The sequence below is a fragment of the Polypterus senegalus genome, chromosome 9, assembly GCF_016835505.1.
Source record: "Polypterus senegalus isolate Bchr_013 chromosome 9, ASM1683550v1, whole genome shotgun sequence".
NCBI lineage: Eukaryota > Metazoa > Chordata > Cladistia > Polypteriformes > Polypteridae > Polypterus > Polypterus senegalus.
This window is the reverse complement of record NC_053162.1, coordinates 79,777,256-79,801,519: the sequence shown is the minus strand read 5'-3', so window position 1 is coordinate 79,801,519 and position 24,264 is coordinate 79,777,256. Positions and strand designations below refer to the sequence as shown.

At 36.2% G+C, this 24,264-nt stretch overlaps 1 protein-coding gene across 4 annotated transcripts in view; it reads left to right on the top strand.

Moving 5' to 3' along the window:
* nfat5b (nuclear factor of activated T cells 5b) overlaps positions 1 to 24,264 on the top strand; it is a 134,495-nt gene that overhangs the window by 95,935 nt on the left and 14,296 nt on the right. For 2 of the 4 annotated variants that reach the window (XM_039763343.1, XM_039763344.1), the window contains 9 exons: positions 5,648 to 5,710; positions 6,197 to 6,782; positions 8,924 to 9,116; positions 12,847 to 13,037; positions 14,585 to 14,757; positions 20,613 to 20,747; positions 20,968 to 21,020; positions 21,773 to 21,905; positions 22,221 to 22,298. In XM_039763343.1, coding sequence (XP_039619277.1) covers positions 6,220 to 6,782; positions 8,924 to 9,116; positions 12,847 to 13,037; positions 14,585 to 14,757; positions 20,613 to 20,747; positions 20,968 to 21,020; positions 21,773 to 21,905; positions 22,221 to 22,298 — 1,519 coding nt within the window. In that variant the 5' untranslated portion in view covers positions 5,648 to 5,710; positions 6,197 to 6,219. The remainder of the gene's footprint in view (positions 1 to 5,647; positions 5,711 to 6,196; positions 6,783 to 8,923; positions 9,117 to 12,846; positions 13,038 to 14,584; positions 14,758 to 20,612; positions 20,748 to 20,967; positions 21,021 to 21,772; positions 21,906 to 22,220; positions 22,299 to 24,264) is intronic. The other 2 variants (XM_039763341.1, XM_039763342.1) reach the window with 1 other exon arrangement.

Below are 24,264 nucleotides of genomic sequence, written 5' to 3'. Positions count from 1 at the left end.
AAAATGTATTCAGGTAACCTGTAACTAATCCTCTGTATTCTCTCTTCTCACAAACACCACTACCTTTTGATTCTTTGATACTGTTCATTCCATGGTGGCAACATTTTCTTCTGGTGGTGATGTCTAAGGATTGGCAGATATTGGGATATCTTTTTTTTTTTTTTAAAAAAAAAAGTCTCACTACAACAAAATTCTGCAGCCTGTTCCTTTACTGTGGCTTACGATGGGTCCTGGTACATAATGATACATTGACCCAACATTAAAAATTGATTGATATCATGGTTCCTGACTTTGGATAATGATGATTTTCGGCTTCTCTTTTGACTTGGTTCTGAAACCAGAAACATACACTATAAACCAGACATTATAAAAGTTTCTAATTTACATGTTTTAGTATACAAGAGCTAATCTTTTCCTCATTTATAAAAATAACTTTTATAGAATAATACATTTTAGGTTCATGCTCAAAACCTTTTGATCACATGTAGTTTCTCAATTGAGTGATTTACACCCTATGATTTTTTTTTTGGCTACAACAAAATAGGTAAAACAGTTTTTATAAGAATGCCATTTTAGTTACAAATAAAGAAGATATAGTAAATACTGTATCAAAAGATTGTTGTTAGTGAATCTTGTAGCCTTATTTTTTGGTCCACACATTTTAATTGGCCTGTTATTTTTTTGTTCCTTTTTGAGGAGTATCTGAGATGTTAATTAACTAGACAGTTTGGCAGGAGGTTGTGACTTTCTTTCTTGGCACTGGTATTGGTGATTTTTACCTGGTTTAAGAGAAGCTGTATGTCTTGTTATAAAGTTTGAAATATTTAAACTATTAAATATTTCTGGATTTCAGTATGATAGTTTTCTTTTGTTGTTAGCAGTTCTAAACTTTTTTAAAGTATGTTTTATATATATAAATTTCTCAGATAAACAATATGTATTAGATAACAGTTCTAACTCATAATGGCTGCAAACCAAGCACTGTGTTTCCCTTAATAGCTGTATCATGGATTTATGAATGCTACTGTTTAAATATTGTTTTGAATAAATTGCATGAGTTGTTATTAAGGTATGTTAAAAATACTTTAATTTTCTTGACAAAAAATTAAATCATCTTTTTGCAAAAACCACTGAATTCAATGGTGGGTTATGATATATGTGAAAATGGAACAGTCTGTTAATATTTATCATTTCATTCACTTATGTTTAATATTTGGATTATGCCAGCATATGGATAAATTGCTTAATTCACACATTTTTAAGAATTAATTCACAAAACAAAATATGTAAAATCTCAATTAAATATAAGCAGTAGCTATAAATTTTAGTTAATGTATGTACTTGGATTATAATTTTATTTCTAAATAATAAACGTTTTTTTTTTTTTTGTTTGCAACATTGAATGTGTTTAGCAAGGTCTTATAGTATGCATCTGGCAACTTTATATTTAAAGCTTACCATTTATCTTGCAATTGAATTTCAACTGTTTTCAATTTTTATACGTTTCAAATAACTTTTTATCAAGGTATTTTCAACAGCAAGCAAATAAATACAAAACCAGCATTCCATGGCATTTTGAAACATTCTATAAAAATTGTTACAACTGTTGTTGTTATGAGTCGTGTTTGACTTTTTTTTTTTTCTTTTTTTTGATAGTATGGTGTTAGCTAGTTCCATCAATATTAACTATGTTCTAATATAAATATTGTTTAAGGAATTAATGAAGTAATAAAACTATGTTAAAATTGACACAACTAAATGTTTTACGTGATGTGCACAATATTTTTGTTAAAACATTTTATTGTGTTTGCTCATGCTTGTTCATTTCACATACTCAATTTAGAATACAATGCGAAATATATTTAAAGTATTTTTTCAAATGAAATATTAAATTGAAAGTTTTGAATTAGTCTACCAAGTTTCCTGTTACTCCGGATACTGCTATATCACTTGGAATGGCAAACTGGGCTTTGCAAAAAGGAAGACCGTCTCAGACTAATTCTTTGAGAAATCACAAACAACATCAGAGAAGAAACCAAAGCATGTTTTATTCTGTGGAGTGGTTGTTATCTTCTATTCTTTTTTTCTTGTTTTGATTGAATTAACTTCACAAAGCAAATATAGGGAGCAATAAAAGCAAAAGCAAACATAATAAAAATTATGAGTGTCATTTTGTGAAGGTGAGATTTTTTCTTAAAAATCCTGCACAGTTAAATGAAGAATTAAAAAAAGTAAAATCCATCTGCACTTTCTAGACAAAGATTAAAATGTTATTGTCAAGTCTATCATTACTTATATTGTGAGTTCAGAAGTTAATATACATGATTTGTTCATGGTTTGAAAGTGTGATATGATCAATAAATTAGCAATAAGTCATAGTTGCCCCAGTTAGAAAAGCTGAAGAGTTAGCATGAATGTATAAAATAGAAGTTGACATTGAACCAGTATCATTTTTGCTATGCAATTTAAGTAGCACTGATTAAGCATTATTTATTTTTGAAATATTAAAAAGAAAATGCCAAATAATGTACAGTATGTACAAATATGAAGATAAATTATTTGTTAAATTAAATTTAATAAAGATAATATATTTAATAAGATAATTCTGTCTAAATCCCATACTAAAAGTGCCCTGTAAGGTTACAGGGACGAGAAACTCTTATCAAAAAATAAATTCATGCTCTACTTATGTAGCTATTTTAATACAAGTGTGCCACAATACACTGTCTTAAGTTGGTGCAAACTAGTAGTTCATAGCCAGAGGGCGCTCAAGGTGCCCCAAAACACAAATAAAGCACAAAGTACAGTATTTTGAAATCAAAGTCACCGATGTTTATTGCAGGAAAAATCCTATTTCAGTTTTTTTTTGGTGAGATAAAGAATAAAAATCCGCAAGATAAAAAATGTGTCATGAAGAGATAAACAATCCATAAAAGTAATACACAATAATCAACCAAAACAAAATAGTTGTATGCAACAAACAAGACAAATTTTATAATTTATTGAAAACATTTATGCAGAGTAGTTACAGGCAAGGGCTCATAAAATGTACACAGTCCAAAGCTGGCAAGAAAATGGTAGAAAGAAAAAGGTTGAATAATTGGTCCAAAGGCTCCATAGCAACCAAAACTTAATTCTCATCTCTGTGCTGAAGCTCTCCCAAAATCTAGGAGACACCCTGGCGTAAAGATTGAAAAAAATGCCTTTAAGACAGCCAGCAGCAGTATGAAGGGTGGAGGGGGCTGGTTTATGAGAAACTTTGCAATACGCACAATAGCAACAGCTATCCTCCTCACTGACTTTTTGAACTAATGGCATGGAGGCCTTTTAAACATTTCATACCTACTCAATCAATGGGCTCATACCATTCTGATAGCCATTCTGATATCCTCACCTTGTTCCTACACATAAATTATTTTCCCTACATTTCACACATTCATGGGGATTATTTCTAAACTCTTACACAACAAAAAAAAAATAAAATCCACAGTCAAGTAAGGTAAAACTACTACCATCCCCGTATTGCAACTGTTTTCCCCCTTTCCCGTTTTGTTAATCTCGACTGTTGTGAATCAGCTGCTTGATGGCTTTTAGCAGCATAAAGGGAGTATGCAGCCACGCATGTGCAGAATGAAAACTGCCTGTCAGCTGACCACTATCATGGTCAGAAGAGGACTCTACCAAGCCGGTAAGTGAAGGCATTGTATAAAATCTAAAAATCTGATTGTTACTGGAATGATGCCCTACCATTAAGCGTCTTGTGGGTATTCGTTTAACATTCAGCACTGCACCTGTCGACTCTAGACTGTGTTTATTTGGCTACTGGTTCTTCCAACTCACCATAGCCAACAAAGTGACATACCATCACAATGTGTTGATGTTGTTAAATGGTGATTCCTAAGTAGAGATGAGCAACCCACACTGAATTTGCTTTGACTTGCAACTGCTGTAAATGTGGAAATGTTTCAGAATTTCGTTCAACTCAAAACTTGAATTACAGTCAATGAGGAAGAAAGAATTGAACTAATTTTAAGTGAATTTTAATAGTGTATAGGTCTTAAGTGTCCTTGAGGGCTAGGAAGGCGACTGGCAACTTTCGGGGAACAAGGTCATCAGTGAACGCAACAGTGAATTTCTCAGATCAACGCTATAGTTAAACAAAAACAGTTTTATGCTATACACACTTGTTTCAATTGGAATGTACAGTATTGTGTTTTTCGTATATCTGTTGTTGGAAGTCTAGCATCATTCTTTCTTTAATAAGTTCCTGTATCAGTATATGATATTGAATTACACTCTAACTTGGTATCAACAGTCAAACAATGATTTTAATCAACTTCTAGTTATGTTAAAAACTGTTGTATCAATTTTATTCCATGAAACACAATAGACTCCTGCTATTTTGTAAGATAATAGGGGAGTTAAACAAATTTTCTAAATGAAGGGTCTCTTGAAAATCATTTTTTCTCTTTGTTTTTCTTATTTGCAATATTTTACCAGACCTCTCAATTTTGATACTATAGCTAAAAGTAAGACCCTTGCCGTATTATCCTCAATCAATCTGAAATTGTTCCCTCACTCTGTAAACATATTTTCTTGACAAAGGTGCTTCATATATTTATTTTAAGTGATATTTTAAAGATTTCAGTTTTCTCTTAATAAGCGGAAACAAATGTATTCCCCATCAAATCCAAGTATAAAGACTAACAGCACAGTCTAAAAATTAATATAATTAAACAAAAAACAATTTCTAAAATCAAAGGTATAGACAAGAAATTGTTGTCCAAATACATACATTTTACTGTAGTTACATTTGTAGTAATAAACTGACTTGATTGCTACTTTTAGATATTTTATGTTTGCAAACATTGAATAACTATCAATAATATTTAAATAGTGATTGCTATTTACCAGGTGATTTTTACTTATGAAATATTTTGTACTGTGTCATTGTAATTTGTAGCGTAGTTCTGTTGCTTGAAAGAGATCCAGGTTTTATAACATTAGTTATGCAGTGAAATCATTTAGCTTACTTAATTTTCATCCAAACTTTTTAAGTTTCTTTAGGGTATTACTACGAAGTTTCTGGATGTAGAGGAAAATTTCAGGAACACCGTTCAACTACTGCTCCTGTGGGTAGGAAGAAAACAAATGTACTGTAGTTCATTCCTCTCCAAGCATCTGTTGCTTGATTTCCTAACACTGTGGCACACTAAAAACAAATTAATCATATCTCATATCCTATAAAGAGAAAATATTGGCTAATTTGCTGCATTGTTCACAAACATATATCTTTTATTCTTTAATACGGTTAATTTTTGTCATATTTAAATACTGTACATTATGCTCACTGCAGTTAGCAATTTACTTTGACTTTACTGTAAAAAGATGCAATATATACATGAATCTAAATACATATATATTTATATACAGATACGCATATTTCTGTATATATGTATGAATATGTGTATGTGTATATAGATATAGAAAAAATCTATACATACAGTATTTAAGTTATGGTTCCATTTTCACATAATTACTTAAGCACAACCTTATTTTTTTAATTTATTTTTATTTTCTTGCTTTAGAAAAAAAAAAAGAAATTAAATCTTGAATGATCAGTATTTGTGTCTCATTTTTGTTCCAGGAAGTTCCCTCTGAAGCAGGGAGTGTCTGCATAAAAAATGGTCTGCAGTTCTCTGCTTCATAGGTCAGAAGCTTGTTTATTTTGTTTATGTGGCTATGTTCAGTCCCAACTAAATTTCTTGAACTTATATGAAAAGAAACTACAATTGGCACGCATAATCTGAATTCATAGATTTAACAATATTTGGTTGTTACATCATTAACGTTAATAGCAATTTTCTAAAAGCCCAAAACAGTTTTGCTTTATTAACTTGCCTCATTATCACCTTTTGTAATTATAATTCAGAGAAACCAGCATCTTGCTGAAAAAAATAATCTTTTCTTTTATTAATCAAACAATATTTTTTAAATTGAGGCATATTTAATTAAAAGTAAAAATATTTATAATAAGAAATTTTAAATAATCGTAATATAATGCCAGGCAAACCAAAAAATAGAAATCCAAAAAGAGGGGGGTGGGGAAACATGCACAATTTTTGTTGCTTGAATGGGACTGCTAGCCAGTGCAGGTTGAAATGCCTTTATTTACTGTCCATTGTACACACTGCAGATGCCACCTCCTCTTCTATCACCATGGGTGGTCCTCACAGTTCTTTTACAACATCCTCAAGCCCCACCATGCATTCTTCTACCTCAGTCACTGACCAGGCATCAATGAGAGTAGACAGCTGTTTCCAGAAAGATGTGGTAAGTAGCCCAGGAGTAACTGAGGTGCTCTGTATGGAGAAGAAGATGTCTGCTGGTGGTGGCAGTGGCAGCAGTGATGGAACCCAGCAACACCAGAGTACACCCTCCAAACGCCGGACAGTCCTGAACATCTCACCTCCTCCTGAAGACCTCCTAGACGACAGTCGTATGTCTTGCCAAGATGAAGGATGGCAAGACTCTGAGCAGAGCAGCAGCATCTGGATGGAAGACTCAGCTTCCAACTTTAGTGTAATGAGCTCTAATTCCTACAATGATAATACTGAGGTTCCCCGGAAGTCCAGAAAACGTACACCACGTCAAAGACCAGGTCCAAAGCCAGCATCAGTAGATGGGACCAACATGGATGTGTTTGATGCAGACAGTGCAAAAGGACCACACTTTGTCCTGTCCCAGCTTGCTCCAGACAACAAGACCTGCTCCAAGGGAGGGTGTGTACATTGTCTTTATTTGAATTCCTTATTGTCAAATTACATGTCAGCCAAATGAATAGTTTTATAATTTACTAAATCACATAAATCATTTATTGATAAAATAAACTTCATGATAAATAGTTATACAAACCTTTATTGTACTCAGATTTTTATTGATAAGTCAAAAATTAGTAATGAGGATAAGTAATAATACAATTCCTATCAATGATGCAAACTTTTTTTTTTTAAAACAGAGATTTCACCCACATAATTTAAAGCTATATGTGTGACGATGTGGGTTCTGGCTCCACACTCCCATTGCTGTTGGAAGCACTTGAACCCAACACCGTCGATAATGTTACCGAGTGAGCTAGTCAGTGGAGGCAAATAAACAATTGAGCAAGGGGTGGTGCAAAAAGTGCAATAGTGCTTTTATTTAAAACTGTCCATCAAAACAAGTGTTCATAAAGTGCAGTTCTTCAATAAATAAATAATCCATTAAAAGAACACGTGGAGGTTAAAAATCAATAGAAAAAACAATCCTTTAAAACGAGAGGTTAAAATCTTCTCTAGGAAGCAGTCTTTAAAACAACAAATCCGGTGTAACGTTTCTGTTAGCGTCTCACCTGCTTATCCCGTTTGGGCTTAACAGCAGGCAAGACGCTCTCTGCAGCTGCCCTCCTCTTACACTTTCGCGAGACTGGAGACCTCCCGATCCCTGGCTTCGGTTTGGCTCTCATCCCAGTCCCCGAGACTTGATGTCCACCAATGACCAGGACGCACATTGGGGACTCCACCACCAAGCCTCCCGACTTCCGCTGCCTTTCCGCGGCCTTCTGCGGCTCGTCGCTTTCACCTGGTCACTCAGCGGGAGCAACCTCAACTCAAACACCTGGGTGTCGGCCTTCCTCGCAGCTGCCCACGGCCGATCAGGCCACCACACTCACGCACCGCCTGCTTCCTCGCTCCCTGTAACCTCCGTCCTCATCTCCTTTTTTTTTCACCTCCACAACCGACTCGCGCTTCTTTTTAAAACGTGAGGGGCCATTACAGCTGTAGCATTAGCCACGGGAGCAATCACGGATGTGGGCAGTTCCTCACCTGTGCACACGGTGAGAAACGCCCACAACAACGACTGCCCCGCGGCTCGCTACAACATCGCCCCCCCCACGAAGCCGCCTCGGATGCGGTGATTATTTATTTAAAATGAATGGCCTTTTGCTCAGCGAGCTGTGGACCCATAACACCACAATATGATGTTATTTAGTTGGCAGTGGTGCACTGATAGCACTTCCACCGACAGTAGAGAGTCTGGGGTTCCTATCCCAAGTGATCCCTGTTTGGAGTTTACATGTTCTTCCTTAGTCTATGTGAGTTTCTTCAGGGTGCTTTAGCTTCCTCGTATAGATCAAGGACATGCAGGTTAGGTGAACTGCCATTGCTAAACTTGCCCTAGTGAGTGAGCGTTTGTGTTCACCCTGCCCAGATGTTGCTCCTGCCTTGTACCTAATGACTGCTGACATAGGCTCCAGCTGCTCTGTGACCCTGGCCTGTAAATGGGAGGATGATGAAGTGTTGGAAGAAAAGGTTCTGAAAGCTTGATAGGAATTCTGACATAGGGATAGATTAACTGATCATAGCACCAGCTTCACATGAATTGATGAAGAGTCAATTCAGTGTTAGCCTATCCTGTCAGCACAGGGTGCAGGGTGGGAAGTAGTCACAGACATAGTGCCAGTCCATCACATACTCATATGGGTTCATACTCTCTTGGTGACCAACTTAGGCTAAGATGGTGTCTCTAGTTACCCTAGAATGCGGATCTTTGGGATCTGGGTGAATATGCAAACATGCTGTATATAACGTATGTAACGTGCTACATCCTGTTATAATTTAGGCAACAGTGTTTCTATAACAAATACTTATTTCCTAGAGCCTAAGCATGTATATTTAATGTTTTTCTATGTTACTAAAATATTTAGCAGAGCATGTAATTTTTAAATGTGTTTTTCTCAAATGATATACAAAATATGATGTCAAGAGAAAAGTAGTTTTAGATTCAAACTGTTCATACTCTCACTTTTCATTTGCAATGCATGTTATTTGCATTATAGACTTTTATAGTTATGCATGAGCACCATTGTTCCTTTTTGTTACAGCAACGTTTCTGAAGGACTACAACCTTCACCACAAAAAGGGCAATCTCTTTGTGGTCAGTATCCCAGTAAAAGTGAGGGCAAGGAATTAAAGATTGTTGTGCAGCCAGAAACACAGCATAGGGCCCGTTACCTAACAGAGGGCAGTCGAGGATCTGTTAAGGACAGAACACAACAAGGCTTCCCCACAGTTAAGGTAAGCAAATTTTGAAATTAACACGTAGTATAATTACTCAGTTTTTAACAACTGCATTACATTAATACACCTTGACTGTGAGTTTTAAATGTTGATTTGAATTATTCAAATAGGTTTAATTTAATGATTAAGTGGGCTAAGCATACTGATTTTCTTCATATACTAATTAAAATTACAGGGTTTTTTTTAGTTCTCCTGCTAGTCTCTTATGTTTTCAAAAGCTGAAATAGTTTAAGTCTCAATCCAAGTCACTGTGCCATTTTTAAAAAGCCATTAAAGCTTAAAATAATAAAATTACAAACTCGTTTTTCTCTACTTGCATGATTAAGTGCCTTTTATTTGAAGAACTTCTGTTAAACAAGAATTGAATTGTTTTGCATTTCTTTAAAAAAATCAGATATATTGTTTTATTTGAACATTTTAAAGAGAAATGTCATTTCATTGCACAATTTTAATTTATTTAGCTTATATTAATGTAGTTGACTGAAATCAACAATTTGGTAGTATTTTTGGCACTGTAGGCAGATACTAAGTCCTGCTTGAAAAGGAATTTGACATCTTCATAAAACTTCAGCAGATGGAAACATTAAGTGCCCTAAAATCTCCTGATAGATGCCTGTACTTGCTGTGGACTTGGTAAAGCACAATTAACTAACTCCAACAGATGATATGGCATCCCAAATCATCACAGATTATGGGAATTTTGAACTGGACATCAAACACCTTGGATTCTGTGCTGCTCCACTTTTCCTCCAGACTCTATAACCTTGTTTTCCAAATGAAATACAAACTGTACTTTCAGCTGAAAAGAGAACTGAGGACCACTGAGCAAGAGTCCAGTTCATTTTTTTCTTAGCCCAGCTAAGACGCTTAATGTTGTCTCTGGTTCAGGAGTGGCTTGTTGTAGCCCCTTTCCTGAAGATGTCTGTGCATGGTGGCTCTTGATACACTGACATCAGCTTTAGTCCACTCCTTGTGAGGTTCTCCCAAGTTCTTGAATCAACTTTTCTTGACAATGCTCTCAAGGCTGTTATTATCCCTATTGTTTGTGCACCTTTTCCTACCAAACTTTAACCTTCCAGTCAACTTTTTTATTAATATGCTTCAATACAACACTCCACAAAAAGCTAGCCTTTTCAGTAAACCTTCTGTGGCTTACCCTTCTTGTGGAGGATGGTGGTGATCGTCTTCTGGACAACTGTCAAGTCAGCATTCTTTCCCCTGAATGTGGTTGCATGTACCGACTTCAACCAAGAGATGCAGTACATGGTATTTATACTGCTTAAATAGCAGTTTACTCAAACTAGAGATAATATATTCTAATAATTTCGGATGCTGGATTTCTGATTTTCATCTACCATAATCATCAACAATAAAACAAAAAAGGTTTCATATATTTTACTTTATGCATAATGAATATAGCATGTATAAAGGTTTACCTTTTTGAAATAAATTACAAAAACAACCTTTATCACAATATTCTCATTTTTGAGATGCACCAGGAAAGAGATATTTGAGTTTTGCAAATTTATTTAAAATTAAAACCTTTAAGAAAACAACATTTTTCAACTTTGTCATTATGGATTACTAAGTGTAGATAGTTGAGCAAAAGGGCAAATATATCCATTTAAAATGAAATGTACTTTCTGTACACTATTGTGTTGTAAAGATGTCTTAAAACTTTGAGTCCACTGTGTTTGTGTGTGTGTAGACAAGGAGGGACTTAAAAATTTCTGGAATTAGTCACCTACAAAATACTCTTTGTTCCAGCACTTCTCCCATTCTTAACTTTTCCTTTACTTATCTATTGTTACTGTGTCTTGAGCCTCAGGTAGTTTTTCCTGTATTTCTTCCGCAGTATCAAATCTTCTTCCCTTCCATCTCGGTTTTAATTTTTGGTGAAAAAAGGTTGTCACAGGGAGCAAAGTCTGGTGAATATGGTGTGTATGACGCAACAACCATATTATTTTGGTCAAAATATCTTTGACTGATAACTCAATCTGTTCAGGTGCACTGTTGATGCAATTTTCTGTGTGCCGCTTCTCCAGAAATTTTTTCCTAACGCTTTTCCGTAGAGACCTCAGCACTTCCATGCAATGTCACTGATTAATAGCCTGTTCATGGGGAGCATATTCTTTATGAACAGGGGTCTGTCAAATGTTGAAAAGCACAATCATCATTGTCTCTTTAAAATCTGCCATGGTTTGTTGAAAATTTTTTTATCCAAAGTCACAGTTGTAATTGTGGATTAAACGCCAGAAACGTACACTCAATTAACTCCGCACGATGCCACTCATCAACTTATCATACATACTTGTAATCACACAATGCTTAACTGCATACGGCTTTCATCATTAAGTTTGCAGATGACACAATGGTGGTGTGTCCCAACAGCAACAGGGATAAGTCAGTTTACTGAATGCAGATAAAACAATTTGCAAAGTGGTGCAAGTCTGTCGCTTAATGTGGACAAGATGAAAGAGAAGATTGTTGACTTCATATAGACCCATCCTGACAACATCCCATCGCCTATTGAGGGCTATTAGGCGGAATTGGTCAAAAGCAGTAAAATTCCTTGGTGTGCATTTGGCAGCTTATCTCACTTGGTGAATTAACACCACCCCTGTAGCCAAGAAAGCACAGCAGTGTCTCCACTTCCTTCAGCTGCTTCCTTCCCATTGTCACCGCATTTTACAGAGGCGCCATCAAGAGCATTCTGTCAGCGTTATCGCTGTCTTTTTTGGGAGCTGTAGAATCTCTGACTGTAAGGTACAACAGCAGAGAGTGTACACAGCAGAAAAGATCATTAGTTTCTCTCTGCCCATATAAAGACATCTTTACAAAGTATTACATTTGTAAAGCCTATAGCCTTGAGATGTACTGCTCCCATCCCTCCCACAATTTCTTTGTCCCACTTCCATCTGGCAGAAAGTTCTTTAGCATCTAAACCATTTCAGCCAGGTTCTGCAATGTTTTCTACCTCTTAGCTGTCCGGACTTTGAACTCTTTGCTGCCGCCTGCTCTCAGACATTCCCATAGTTGCTTATTTATATACAATACATTTGTAACACTCAACTGCTTTTTATTATTCGTTGTTGTTATTATTTATTACTATACAGTGGGTACGGAAAGTATTCAGACCCCCTTCAATTTTTCACTCTTTGTTATATTGCAGCCATTTGCTAAAATCATTTAAATCATTTTTTTTCCTCATTAATGTACACACAGCACCCCATATTGACAGACAAAAAAAAAAGAATTTTTGAAATTGTTGCAGATTTATTAAAAAAGAAAAACTGAAATATCACATGGTCCTAAGTATTCAGACAAAGAGTGAAAAATTGAAGGGGGTCTGAATACTTTCCGTACCCACTATATATTTCAAATAATCACTGTCTATACACTTAACATTTATTTATTTATAATTTCATATAGTTATTTACCTGTCTTGCACATGTGCTGTGTTTATGTATATGTTGCACCACAGTGCTCTGGAATGTTATTTCATGACAATGTATGCTGCTATACTGTATATGGATGGTATGACAATAAGCCATTTGACTTGACTTGGGCATATTTAATAACTACACCCTACCGCCATGCTCTTGACTGATTCTAGGAATTTTTGGGTCCTGTATATACAGTATTTATAAACTGTACCTAGATGTTTGTATAAAGTAAAAAAAAATACTGGATTGTGCAATTCCTATTTATTATTTTCTTTTCTTAGCTTGAAGGTATAAATGAACCAGTGGTTCTCCAGATATTTGTGGGCAATGATTCTGGACGTGTGAAACCCCATGGATTTTACCAGGCATGTCGTGTAACTGGTCGCAATACAACACCATGCAAGGAGGTAGACATTGAAGGCACAACTGTGATTGAAGTATCCCTAGATCCAAGCAACAACATGACCTTAGCGTAAGTAATATATTACTCAGTTAATCTCATTAACTACCCTAAAGCAGAAACATTATTATTTTTTAAGCCAGGAAGCATTTCTTTACTTAGAGTTGTGGTTTTCTGTGAGTACTATAACCATTGAGCCATGTAGTTGAAGCAGAAACACTGATAGCCTTTTAGTATCTGGATGAGGAACTGGGATAGCTCTGCTAGTAGCTAAACAAACTAATGAAGATAAGAAATTTGACACACAAGAGGAGACTACTACATTCAGTTAATTATAAATGTTTTGCTTTAAATAAAATCATCACACATTTATTTTTCAAAAATTAGGAGTATTAATTTTTAGAACCTAGTTTTAGTATATTAGTAGTGGTCAGGTATAACATGTAACATGAATAGCCAAGATGGTGGCATGGTTGGACGCAGAGGATTTGGTTGTCCAGTTTTGTTTTTGATTGTCTAGTTGTGTCACGCAAATCTTGTATATAGCCATCAGGATTTAATTGATAGTGGATTACAATCACTTTCAGTGAATTTATAACATAACAAAAGATATAGCAAGAACACCAAGGGCACCATGGATTATTATCGAACCCAGTAAGTGACGGAGACGTCGGAGGAAGAGAAAACTGAAACTGGAAAACCGATCGGGTCTATGAGCTAGGATAAGAAAATAACCCCACAAATCTACCTTACCTAGTATCTTTCTCACCAACGCAAGTTGGAGCTACAGATTGCTACAAATGGTTTTGTCTGGAATTGTGTGATGATCATAACAGACACTTGGCTTCACCTGCAAATCACAGATGCTAAAATACAACTAGCGGACCATACAATCCACTAGTAGGACAGGAGCAAAAATTTGAGTACGAACAAAGGGGCATCAGAGGGGAATTTCAAGCATGTTTAAATACTGCACTTCCTGAATTCACCCAGTATGTGAAGTTATCCACTACGGAGGAAAATGGGTATTTAAATATAAAACATGCTTATAAAGCCACATCCTTCCCGCACTTAGGTTAGTTAGATCATCTTTCATTGCCCCTTTTCCCAGCATACACACCCTCCAGGAGGAGGACAAAACTCGTTACCCGTTTATAGTCCATGTTGGGAAATCAACTCATATATACTGCTGCTGCTCTTGTGCAACTACTCCCCGGTTGAATGGTATTATTGTACTGTATCACTATTGATTACATTTGTTATTTTATGTCATTTCTTTTTAACTGTATTTTTACATTCAATAGCACTGATTTTATTTTTTTCCTTTGCTTGTGTTATGTGTTGTAGCATTGGTTATGCTTCAAGAAAAGTAGTGTTATTTTTGCTTTTTCTACCAATTTGGAGAAGTGTTTGTAATTTTGTTGTAAGTATTTTACAATGACAACAAAGGCTTTCAATTTAATTCAATTCATTAGTAAAGTCAGAACATACGAATACATACAAGAAAAGTTAATGCTGCTAATAATTGTCATTTGCACATTAATTGTTAAGCAATGTTTAATTTTTTTGTTTTTGTTGTTGAACTTATGTACAATTTTTAAGAGCTGTTCTCTTTTCAGGGTGGATTGTGTGGGAATTTTGAAACTACGGAATGCTGATGTAGAAGCTCGTATAGGAGTTGCAGGTTCGAAGAAGAAGAGTACTCGTGCCAGGCTTGTTTTCAGAGTTAACATTGGTCGGCCAGATGGCTCAGTTTTAACACTGCAGATACCTTCATCTCCCATTTTATGCAGTGAGTGTTGTCTTTAGCTTTTTGTGTGGTGTGTTTATTCTGGAAAATAAAAGCAGTAAAAGTAACTTGTACATAACCAAGCATTGCAGCTTTTCTTTATTTTTCAAAGTTTCTTTCATTATATGTAATATTAATATAAATTATGTTAGTCAAAATTCTTTATTCCTTATACAGAGTTTTACAGTAGCATAACATTCTGAAAATGACTGTGAGCATTTGCTGGAAGCATCTGTTCGAATCTTAATTATGAATTATGTTTCCCTTACATCAGTTTCATGTTAGTCATCCATCTGTTATCTAGCCCATCTGTCCAGCTATAGAAATTTGGCTGCATCAGTCAAACATGGAAGACATATTTGATGCATATATATATATTTTTAATTTAGCAGTGTTTTAAGGATTGTATTTCTCATGTAAACCACCCATCCATTAATTTTCTAATTCACTTGTCCTGGTGTATGGGTGTGTGACTTGAACTGTATAGTTTCTTCATGTTTAATGAAAAAGGTCACAGTAATAACTTAAAAAATGGCTTGTAAAATAATATTATTAATCTGATTAAAGTATCCAGTTGTAAAATTCATAATTTGTTCATTAGCTAAATGGATCACACACAACAGCAGAGGGGTTTTGACTATTTGACATTTGTCTGGAATGTCTTGTCTGTCTGTTACATTGTGGGATTGTTGGTAATTTAATTTTAAATAAAGTGTGGCGAATATACTGTATATGGATATTCAGATTCTAGATATTTATATTTAGTCATAAAATAACTCTGGGCCAAGATTTGCATCATTTTGCATATTAGTTTCTTCAAGGAAAGCATAAAGTACTATTTGGGGAAAATAAGATTTTTTTTACTGTAGATCTTAATGCTGTCAGGATAGGTTACAGCCTCACATGTCCCTGAATTAGCAGATTTGAAAGTGTTCTTTGTTGTTTTCTTTTTGCCGTAAAAGGCAGTTTCCAGCAATTCATGTGAATGCAGTTACTGCAAATAATTTGTAAGAATAAAGTTTTGAATGTGTTGGAATTAATTTCTGTGATTATGTTTTTAGAGTTGTATTTTTGCATTGTACTTTTACTGTATCCTTATCCTTCCTAACTGATTCATCTCTAGTTTTGCATTTTGCAAGTATCCTGGGGCCTCATGTATAAATGGTGCATACGCAAGGAAATGTTGCATAAGAACGTTTCCACGTTCAAATCGCGATGTATAAAACATAAACTTTGAGTAAAGCCACGCATTTTTCCACGGTACTTCATACCCTGTCATACTGAAGTTCTCCGCTTGGTTTTGCAGACTGACGGCACCCAGTGTCAAAGCAGTGCTACTGTTATTGTGTGGTTAATCTTTGTTTCAGATCCACATTACTGACGCGGCCTTATAAATACACTGAAATTAAGCGCATATTTGTTATTATTTTAATGCACATGATTGTAATTAACCTGTAACAGTAATATGGTCCACAGAATGGTCAAACTATTCTAAATACCATGGCTGCTTTAGCATTGTTACTCTCACTGCACCTTCTTCTTCTTCTTTCAGCTGCTCCCGTCAGGGGTTGCCACAACAGATCATCTTTTTCCATATTACTCTTACTGCACCACTCATAACAGCTGATCAGAAAGAGAATTATCGGTATACAGCATCAAGCACATGCTGCCTCAGCCATGCTGTCTATTGAAGTGTTTCTCACACAGCAAAGGCTTCAAAACCTTTACTGTATGGTCCTCACGGTTCAGAAACAACTTCATCCCAAGAGCTCTAAACGCAATCAATCAGTCCATGTGCTCCATGTAGACCTGTTTGTACTTATAAGTACAATTACTTCACTGTAAACTTGCGATACAGTTATAATATTGCACAACCTGAGCCACTTTATAAAGCGCGTATTTAAATTATGATAACGATATCATTTTTAAGATGAAATGCAGCAAAATATGTTTATTATACAGATAAAACTTAAACTTAAAGGACACAGTGTCGCTATGCTAGGAAGGATCTGGCGCTCCGTTCACTGATTGTTCCTGCATGCCTCACAATGTATGCTTCACTGGGACTGGCATGAAGGACAGAATAATTAAACATGTACTACGAAGATATTTCAATGTTCCTTAAAAGGTTTGAAGAATCGCCATTATAAGCTTACAGATGGCTTAACGTCTATTACAGAGCTGATTGTGTGGCGATTGGGTATTTGGAGAAAGAAAAGGAAGGACAAGGAATTGGAGGTTAGTATGTTTTGAAAGAGACTGTACTGCTGCAATAAATTATTTTATCGAAGGTCGTGCACAATCACTGCGCCACCGTGTTCCCATGTTTAATAACATGCTTTAACTCCTATCATCGTGAAAATGATATCACGTATACATCTCAGTATTTTAGTTATTCAGAGAGCTGTAATATGAATGTAATGGATTCTGTGTCCTGTCAGTGGTAGAGAAAGCTGGTTTAAGAAGCACGTAGTGATTCACACACACAGAGCACATAGAACAGGGGTGCCCACAGTTTTTCAGCTTGCGAGCTACTTTTAAAATGACAAGGTCGAAATGATCTACCTACATTAAAAATGCTATCTGAGTATACTTTATACATAAAATGTATGTTGTCGTACCTTGCATAACTGAATAACCCTTATGGCACAATAACAATTCAATGCATTTATGGTCACTACAGTATTTGGATTTAATAATCGTCTTGTGGGAAAAGGCTGACTCGCATAAATAAGTAGAGCCGAATAATGTTGTCAAGGAGCTTTTGAATTCAGCTGAGTGAAAAATGACGGCTGTCCGATTAACTGCGATTTTAGTTCCCTCTCCTTTCTCTTTCTCAGATCGCTTTTTGGAAGGAAGTCAATTTCGTAGTTTTTATGAACAGTTCGAAAGTGCCTTTCCACATTTTCCTTTGGAATAGCAATAATAGATTGACAGATCAGACAAGCGCACTTCGATTGTGACATTGTGAGAAAAAAATCCTCTTCCAATTCCACATCCAGCCCATACTCTCCCCAAACAATTTTTTTTTAAATCCCTTTAGTCGATATAAATTGGAAGGCTAACTAGATCACAGCTGTTTTGCAGTAGCTCGCGCATTTGATCGTGCTTGTGGGATGACCAGTATGTTAGAAGAAAAGAGATCTCAGACTGCATGCCCTGTATGTCAATCAAGTGGCAAATGCCATAGGGAGGATATATGATAGACTAACATTTAAAAAAATTTTTTTTTGAATGCAACGCGATCTACCTGCACTACCTTTGCATTCTACCGGTCGAACGTGATTGACGTATTGGGCACCCCTGACATAGAACATCAAATACAAAACAAAGCACTTGACGTACTACTTTAGTTACGATGGGATTTGAGAAACTAGTAAATTAAACGGTTTTAAGATTAAGTTTATGATGTTCTACTTTAATGACCAAATAAACTACGTGATTAAAGTGGAAATTTCAAGATTAAAGTTGACATTTCCTGCTTTTTCCCCCACTGTGTGCCTTTTTTTTCTCTGTACCCTAATAAGCTTTCCTATGACACTCAGTTGGTGGGCTATGATTTGCCTTTTCCCTGTGACTTTGATATGCGACTCTTTTATTTCGGGCACTGTGCGACTTTGTGATCTTGAGCTTTCGAGTTTCTCTGACACACTATGTCACTCGATCAGCTTCTTTTTCTTGTTTATACCACTGTTTAAGCCAACAAATAGTATGTTTTTCCTTGTCTCCACTTGGTATGTGCTGAAATTGTTCTATTTTTCCTCGTGGTTTTGCCAGTGTTTTCACAGAACGCTGAGTTTAAGGGCTATTAATATTGGTTTTCATATTCAAAGAGGCGTAATTCTGGGAGGAGTTGGGGCGGGACAGCAGACGTGTGCACGTGTGTTACTTTTCACGCTGATTGGGAATAGCGGAAGAACTTGGAAGTTTTCATACGCACAGATTCCTGCATCTGGATTTTTCTGTGCGTACGCAAATTCGCACTTTTGTGCTTATTCCATGTTATAGTGTGAGTTCTACATACGACATTATACATGAGGCCCCTGGTCACTACTGGTAGCATATAGCAACAGTACCTGCAGCCAATTCAGGTTGCACAGCTTCTCCAGGATTGCACATCTATATGTGCCATCACAAAAAGGTTTGCTGTGTTTCCCAGCGCAGTCTCGAGAGCATGGAAGAAATACCTGGAGATGGGCAATTACTCAAGGAGAACTGGACAGGGCTGTAGAAGGGTATCAGCCCAGAATAAGCACCAGTATCTGCTCCTTTGTGCAAGGAGGAGCACTGCCAGAGCCCAACAAAATGACCTCCAGCTGGCTTTTGGTGTTCATGTTTCTGATCAAACTGTCAGATACTGACTCCATGAGGATCCAGTCTCCTCTAATAGGACCTGTGCTCAGAGCCCATCACCATACAGCTCAATTGGCATTTGTCAGAAAATACCACAATTGGCAGCTCTGCTACTGGCACCCCATTCTCTTCACATATGAGAGAAGGTTTACATGTGCACATGTGTGACACACATGAAAGAGTCTAGAGATACTGTGGTGAACGTTATGCAGCCTGCAACATTCTCCAACATGATTGGTGTTGTGGTGGGCCTGTGATGATCTGGGGAGGCATTTCCTTGGAGGGTTGAAACCCTGAGGGATGAAATCCTCAGAGCCAATGTCAGACCTTACCTTGTGCAGTGGGCCTTAGGTTTCTCCTGGTGCAGGACAGTGCCTGGCCTCATGTGGCCAGAGTATGTAGGCAGTTCTTTGGATGATGAAGGCATTGAGGCCATTGACTGGCCTGAACATTCCCCAGACCTGAATCCAAATCCTACTGGATGCCTCTAGGACATTATTGGTATATTCAACGCCACTAAGTAGTGCCACAGACTGTGCAGGAACTCACTGATGCCCTGATCCAGGTCTGGGAGGAGAATCCCCCAGGATACCATCCGCTTTCTCATCAGGTGTATGCCCAGACTTTGTCAGGTGTGCATGCAGGCATTTGAGTCACATGCACACTACTGAGTCACATTATGAGTTGCCATAACGAAATTCACGCAAGTTGAATCAGACTGTGATTTCAATTTTTGACTTTGATTTTCAGTATGATGTTGAATCCAGTCCTCAATGGGTTGGGGATTTTGGTTTCCATTGACCACTGTTATGTCATTTTGTTCTCAATGAATTGCACAGTATTACACAGTAAAGATTTTCCACTAAAGTATTTAGTTCATTGAAATGTGATGTGTGATTTTAAGTGTTCCCTTAATTTTTTAAGCAGTGTATAATAGCCAGAACAAGCAAAATAAATCACTTAAGAAAATTCCATCCATCCATCCATTTTCTAACCCGCTGAATCCGAATAGGGTCACGGGGGTCTGCTGGAGCCAATCCCAGCCAACACAGGGCACAAGGCAGGAACCAATCCTGGGCAGGGTGCCAACCCACCGCAGGACACACACAAACACACCCACCCACCAAGCACACACTAGGGCCAATGTAGAATCGCCAATCCACCTAACCTGCATGTCTTTGGATTGCGGGAGGAAACCGGAGAGCCCGGAGGAAACCCACGCAGACACGGGGAGAACATGCAAACTCCACGCAGGGAGGACCCGGGAAGCGAACCCGGATCTCCTAACTGCAAGGCAGCAGCGCTACCACTGCGCCACCGTGCCGCCCCTTAAGAAAATTATTTTTTCTAATATTGTAGAGTCAATTTTTATGGCATCACAATTCTATGTTCCTATTTCATTACTACTGTGAGTTTATAAGCTATTCTAGTTTCCCTATGTGGTGTGTTTTTATTGGTAGCGCTCTTTTTGCATTCTTCATCCTAATGATTATATTTTACTTCAGCTCAGCCTGCTGGTGTTCCAGAAATCCTGAAGAAAAGTCTCCACAGCTGTTCAGTGAAAGGTGGTGAAGAATTGTTCATCATTGGGAAGAACTTCCTTAAGGGAGCACAAGTCATTTTTCAAGAAAATGTATCAGGTATCAATATTTAAGTGGTTTCAGAAAATGAACGAGTGAATAGATGCTCAAAATTGCTTGTTGCCTTTCATTAATTAGGGTAAAATAAGAGCACGTTTGGTTTATCTTAAAATAACACAATAGTAATATGCGTTCATAAAATATATTGTCTAAATATCGCAGTTTTATATATTCTATGAATTTCAATTTATAGCTGCTGTCCATTTTTTTCCTTTTAAAGATGAATCTTCTTGGAAAGCAGAAGCAGAAATTGATATGGAATTGTTTCATCAGGTATTACCTTTTCATCTTTCATAAAAAAGCTTCATTTAGTTGAGTCAAAAAATGAAACTTATTTTATTTTTAGATTCTTATTTTATTTCTCCTCCGCTTAAATTTTAGTTATCCTTTTCTAAGCTGCACTGCTCAAGAGACATTGTTTTACTTGTGGTCTCTTTTGATTTACTTGTTTTAATACAGCTTTCCTATTAGGTATAAAATTGTTTACAAAACCACATTGGGTCCTCCTGTTACTAATAAAATATTACCCATCAGTATAATTACCAAACTTGTTAATTTTAAAAATCTTTTTAAACAAAAAATTGTTTAGCATTATCATGCAATATTTCTGTTTTTATTTATATGCAAGACATATGGTATTGTCTCCTTAAATATTAAGTATTTTATATTTTCATTTGATAGAGAGAACATTTGACAAGATTACTGTAGAGTAAAATCTTGTCTTAGGGCATCACTTTTGAAATTCATTTAGGCACTTAATCTGAAAAGAATGCAATTTATTTTAAATAGCTTTTTTTATTGTTCCAGGTAATAATGTTTTTATGTCTCTCTTCCATGTTGACTTTTAGTTTTGCCTAGTTGCCGGTTTCCTCAAACTGAGATTCAGAATAATGGGTATATTGCATGTACAATGTGTTAATGTAAAATTTAGTAGGAATAAATGACTGTCTTCTAAAGTAAAACACTGCATTCTATATAAAACAAAAATAATCTGTTATGAACCAATGTTTTCTTTTTCTCTGCAGAATCACTTAGTGATTAAGGTACCACCTTATCAAAAGCCAAACATAAGCTCTCCCGTTTCTGTTGTTATTTATGTTGTCACAAATGCTGGTCGATCTCACGAAGTTCATCCATTTACATACATGCCTGAAGAAGGTTTGTCTGTAATTTTTATATTTTTAGCATTCTTTATATAAACATGGCTTCAATTTTCTGTTTTTAGCTAGTCATTTATTCTGATTGTTATTCAGATTTTAATGAATATTTTTGTAAAAATTCAAACATTGTAACAAGAAACAGTAATTCATCATAAACAAAATAACATCCTGCCATTTTATACAAGTACTACAAAATGAAGTTTGGGATATCTCCTTGGCATTTCACAAGGAATTAGTACAAAGGAAATAATTTATAACAGTTGCTTTTCCCCATTAATTTTCTTCTTCTTCTAAATTTCTTCTTGTTTTGCAGAGAATTCTACAGATATTAATGTTAAAAAAGAAGCTCCAGCTCCATCTCAACCCTGCTCATTTGAAGAAGCTATACAAAGTATGTAGTGTTAATGTATCTAAAGAACTGTTTGAAAATATAGTTGCTTTCAAATATGTAAAATTAAAAAATGAAAGTTTAAGCACACAGTAAATTGTCCAGTAAAATTAGCGTTTTGACACATTTTAATTTCTTCACAGTATCTTTGTTTAAAAGAACATATTGAGCCTATGAAACACTTCAACAATGTTCATTTTTAAAAGTTGTCTTGAATACAGTCAAATGAAAAAGTTTGGGAACCTCTCTTAATTCTTTGTATTTTTGTTTATCATTGGCTGAGGAAGTAGCAACTTCCTTTTAATATATGACATCCTTATGGAAACAGTAGTATTTCAGCAATGACATTAAGTTTATTGGATTAACAGAAAATATGCAATATGCATCGTAACAAAATTAGACAGGTGCATAAATTTGGGCACCCCAACAAAGATATTACATCAATACTTAATTGAACCAATTTTTGCAAATATAACAGTCTCTAGACGCCTCCTATAGCCTTTGAGTGTCTGGATTCTGGATGGAGGTATTTTTGACCATTCTTCCATACAAAATCTCTCCAGTTCAGTTAAATTTGATGGCTGCCGAGCATGGACAGCCTACTACAAATCATCCCATAGATGTTCAATGATATTCAAGTCAGGGGACTGTGACGGCCATTCCAGAACATTGTACTTCTCCCTCTGCATGAATGCCTTTTGAAGATTTCGAACTGTGTTTTGGGTCATTACCTTGTTGGAATATCCACCCCCTTCGTAACTTCAACTTTGTGACTGATGCTTGAACATTATCCTGAAGAATTTGTTGATATTGGGTAGAGTTCATCTGAACATCGACTTTAACAAGGGCCCCAGTCCCACAGCCCCACAGCATGATGGAACCTCCACCAAATTTGACAGTAGGTAGCAGGTGTTTTTCTTGGAATTCGGTATTCTTCTTCCGCCATGCAAAGCGCTTTTTACTATGACCAAATAACTCAATTTTGTCTCATCAGTCCAAAGCACTTTGTTCCAAAATGAATCTGGCTTGTCTAAATGAGCATTTGCATACAACAAGCGACAGTTTGTGGCGTGAGTGCAGAAAGGGCTTCTTTCTCATCACCCTGCCATACAGATGTTCTTTGTGCAAATTGCACTGAATTGTAGAATGATATACAGATACACCATCTGAAGCAAGATTGTCCTGCAGGGCTTTGGAGGTGATCTGTGGGTTGTCTGTAACATATGCCACTCCTGTATTTTTCTTGGCCTGCCGACCTGGGTTTAACAGCAACTGTGCCTGTGGCCTTCCATTTCCTGATTACATTCCTTACAGTTGAAACTGACAGTTTACACTTCTGAGGTAGCTTTTTGTAGCCTTCCCCTAAACCATGATCCTGAACAATCTTTGTTTTCAGATCTTTTGAGAGTTGCTTTGAGGATCCCATGCTGTCACTCTTCAGAGGAGAGTCAAAGGGAATCTCAACTTGCAGTTGACCACCTTAAATACCTTTTCTCATGATTGGGCAAACCTGTCTATAAAGTTCAAGACTTAACGACCTAATCAAACCAGTTTGGTGTTGCAAGTAATCAGTATTGAGTAGTTACGTGCATTTAAATCAGCAAATATACAAGGGTACCCAGCCAGTTTTTCACATTTAATTTAATTTCATACGACTAAATACAGCTTCACTAAAAATTTTTGTTTGCAAATACCCCAGTACTCAGATGTTCCTAGGAAATGAAAGACATACCACTGTTATCTTTTTTGTTGAAAGTAGAGTAAATTATTATGCAGGCTGAGAGGGGTTCCCAAACCTTTTCATATGACTGTATTACAATTTAATTGAGGGAACTCTGACAGGATAAGAATCATGAGAGCTTTTAAATGTTTTGGTCCTATTGCACCTTTCCTGTTGTAACAACATTTAATGGAACAACTGTAATTCATAGAAGTAGTACATATTTGATTTTTAATAAACATAGCAAAA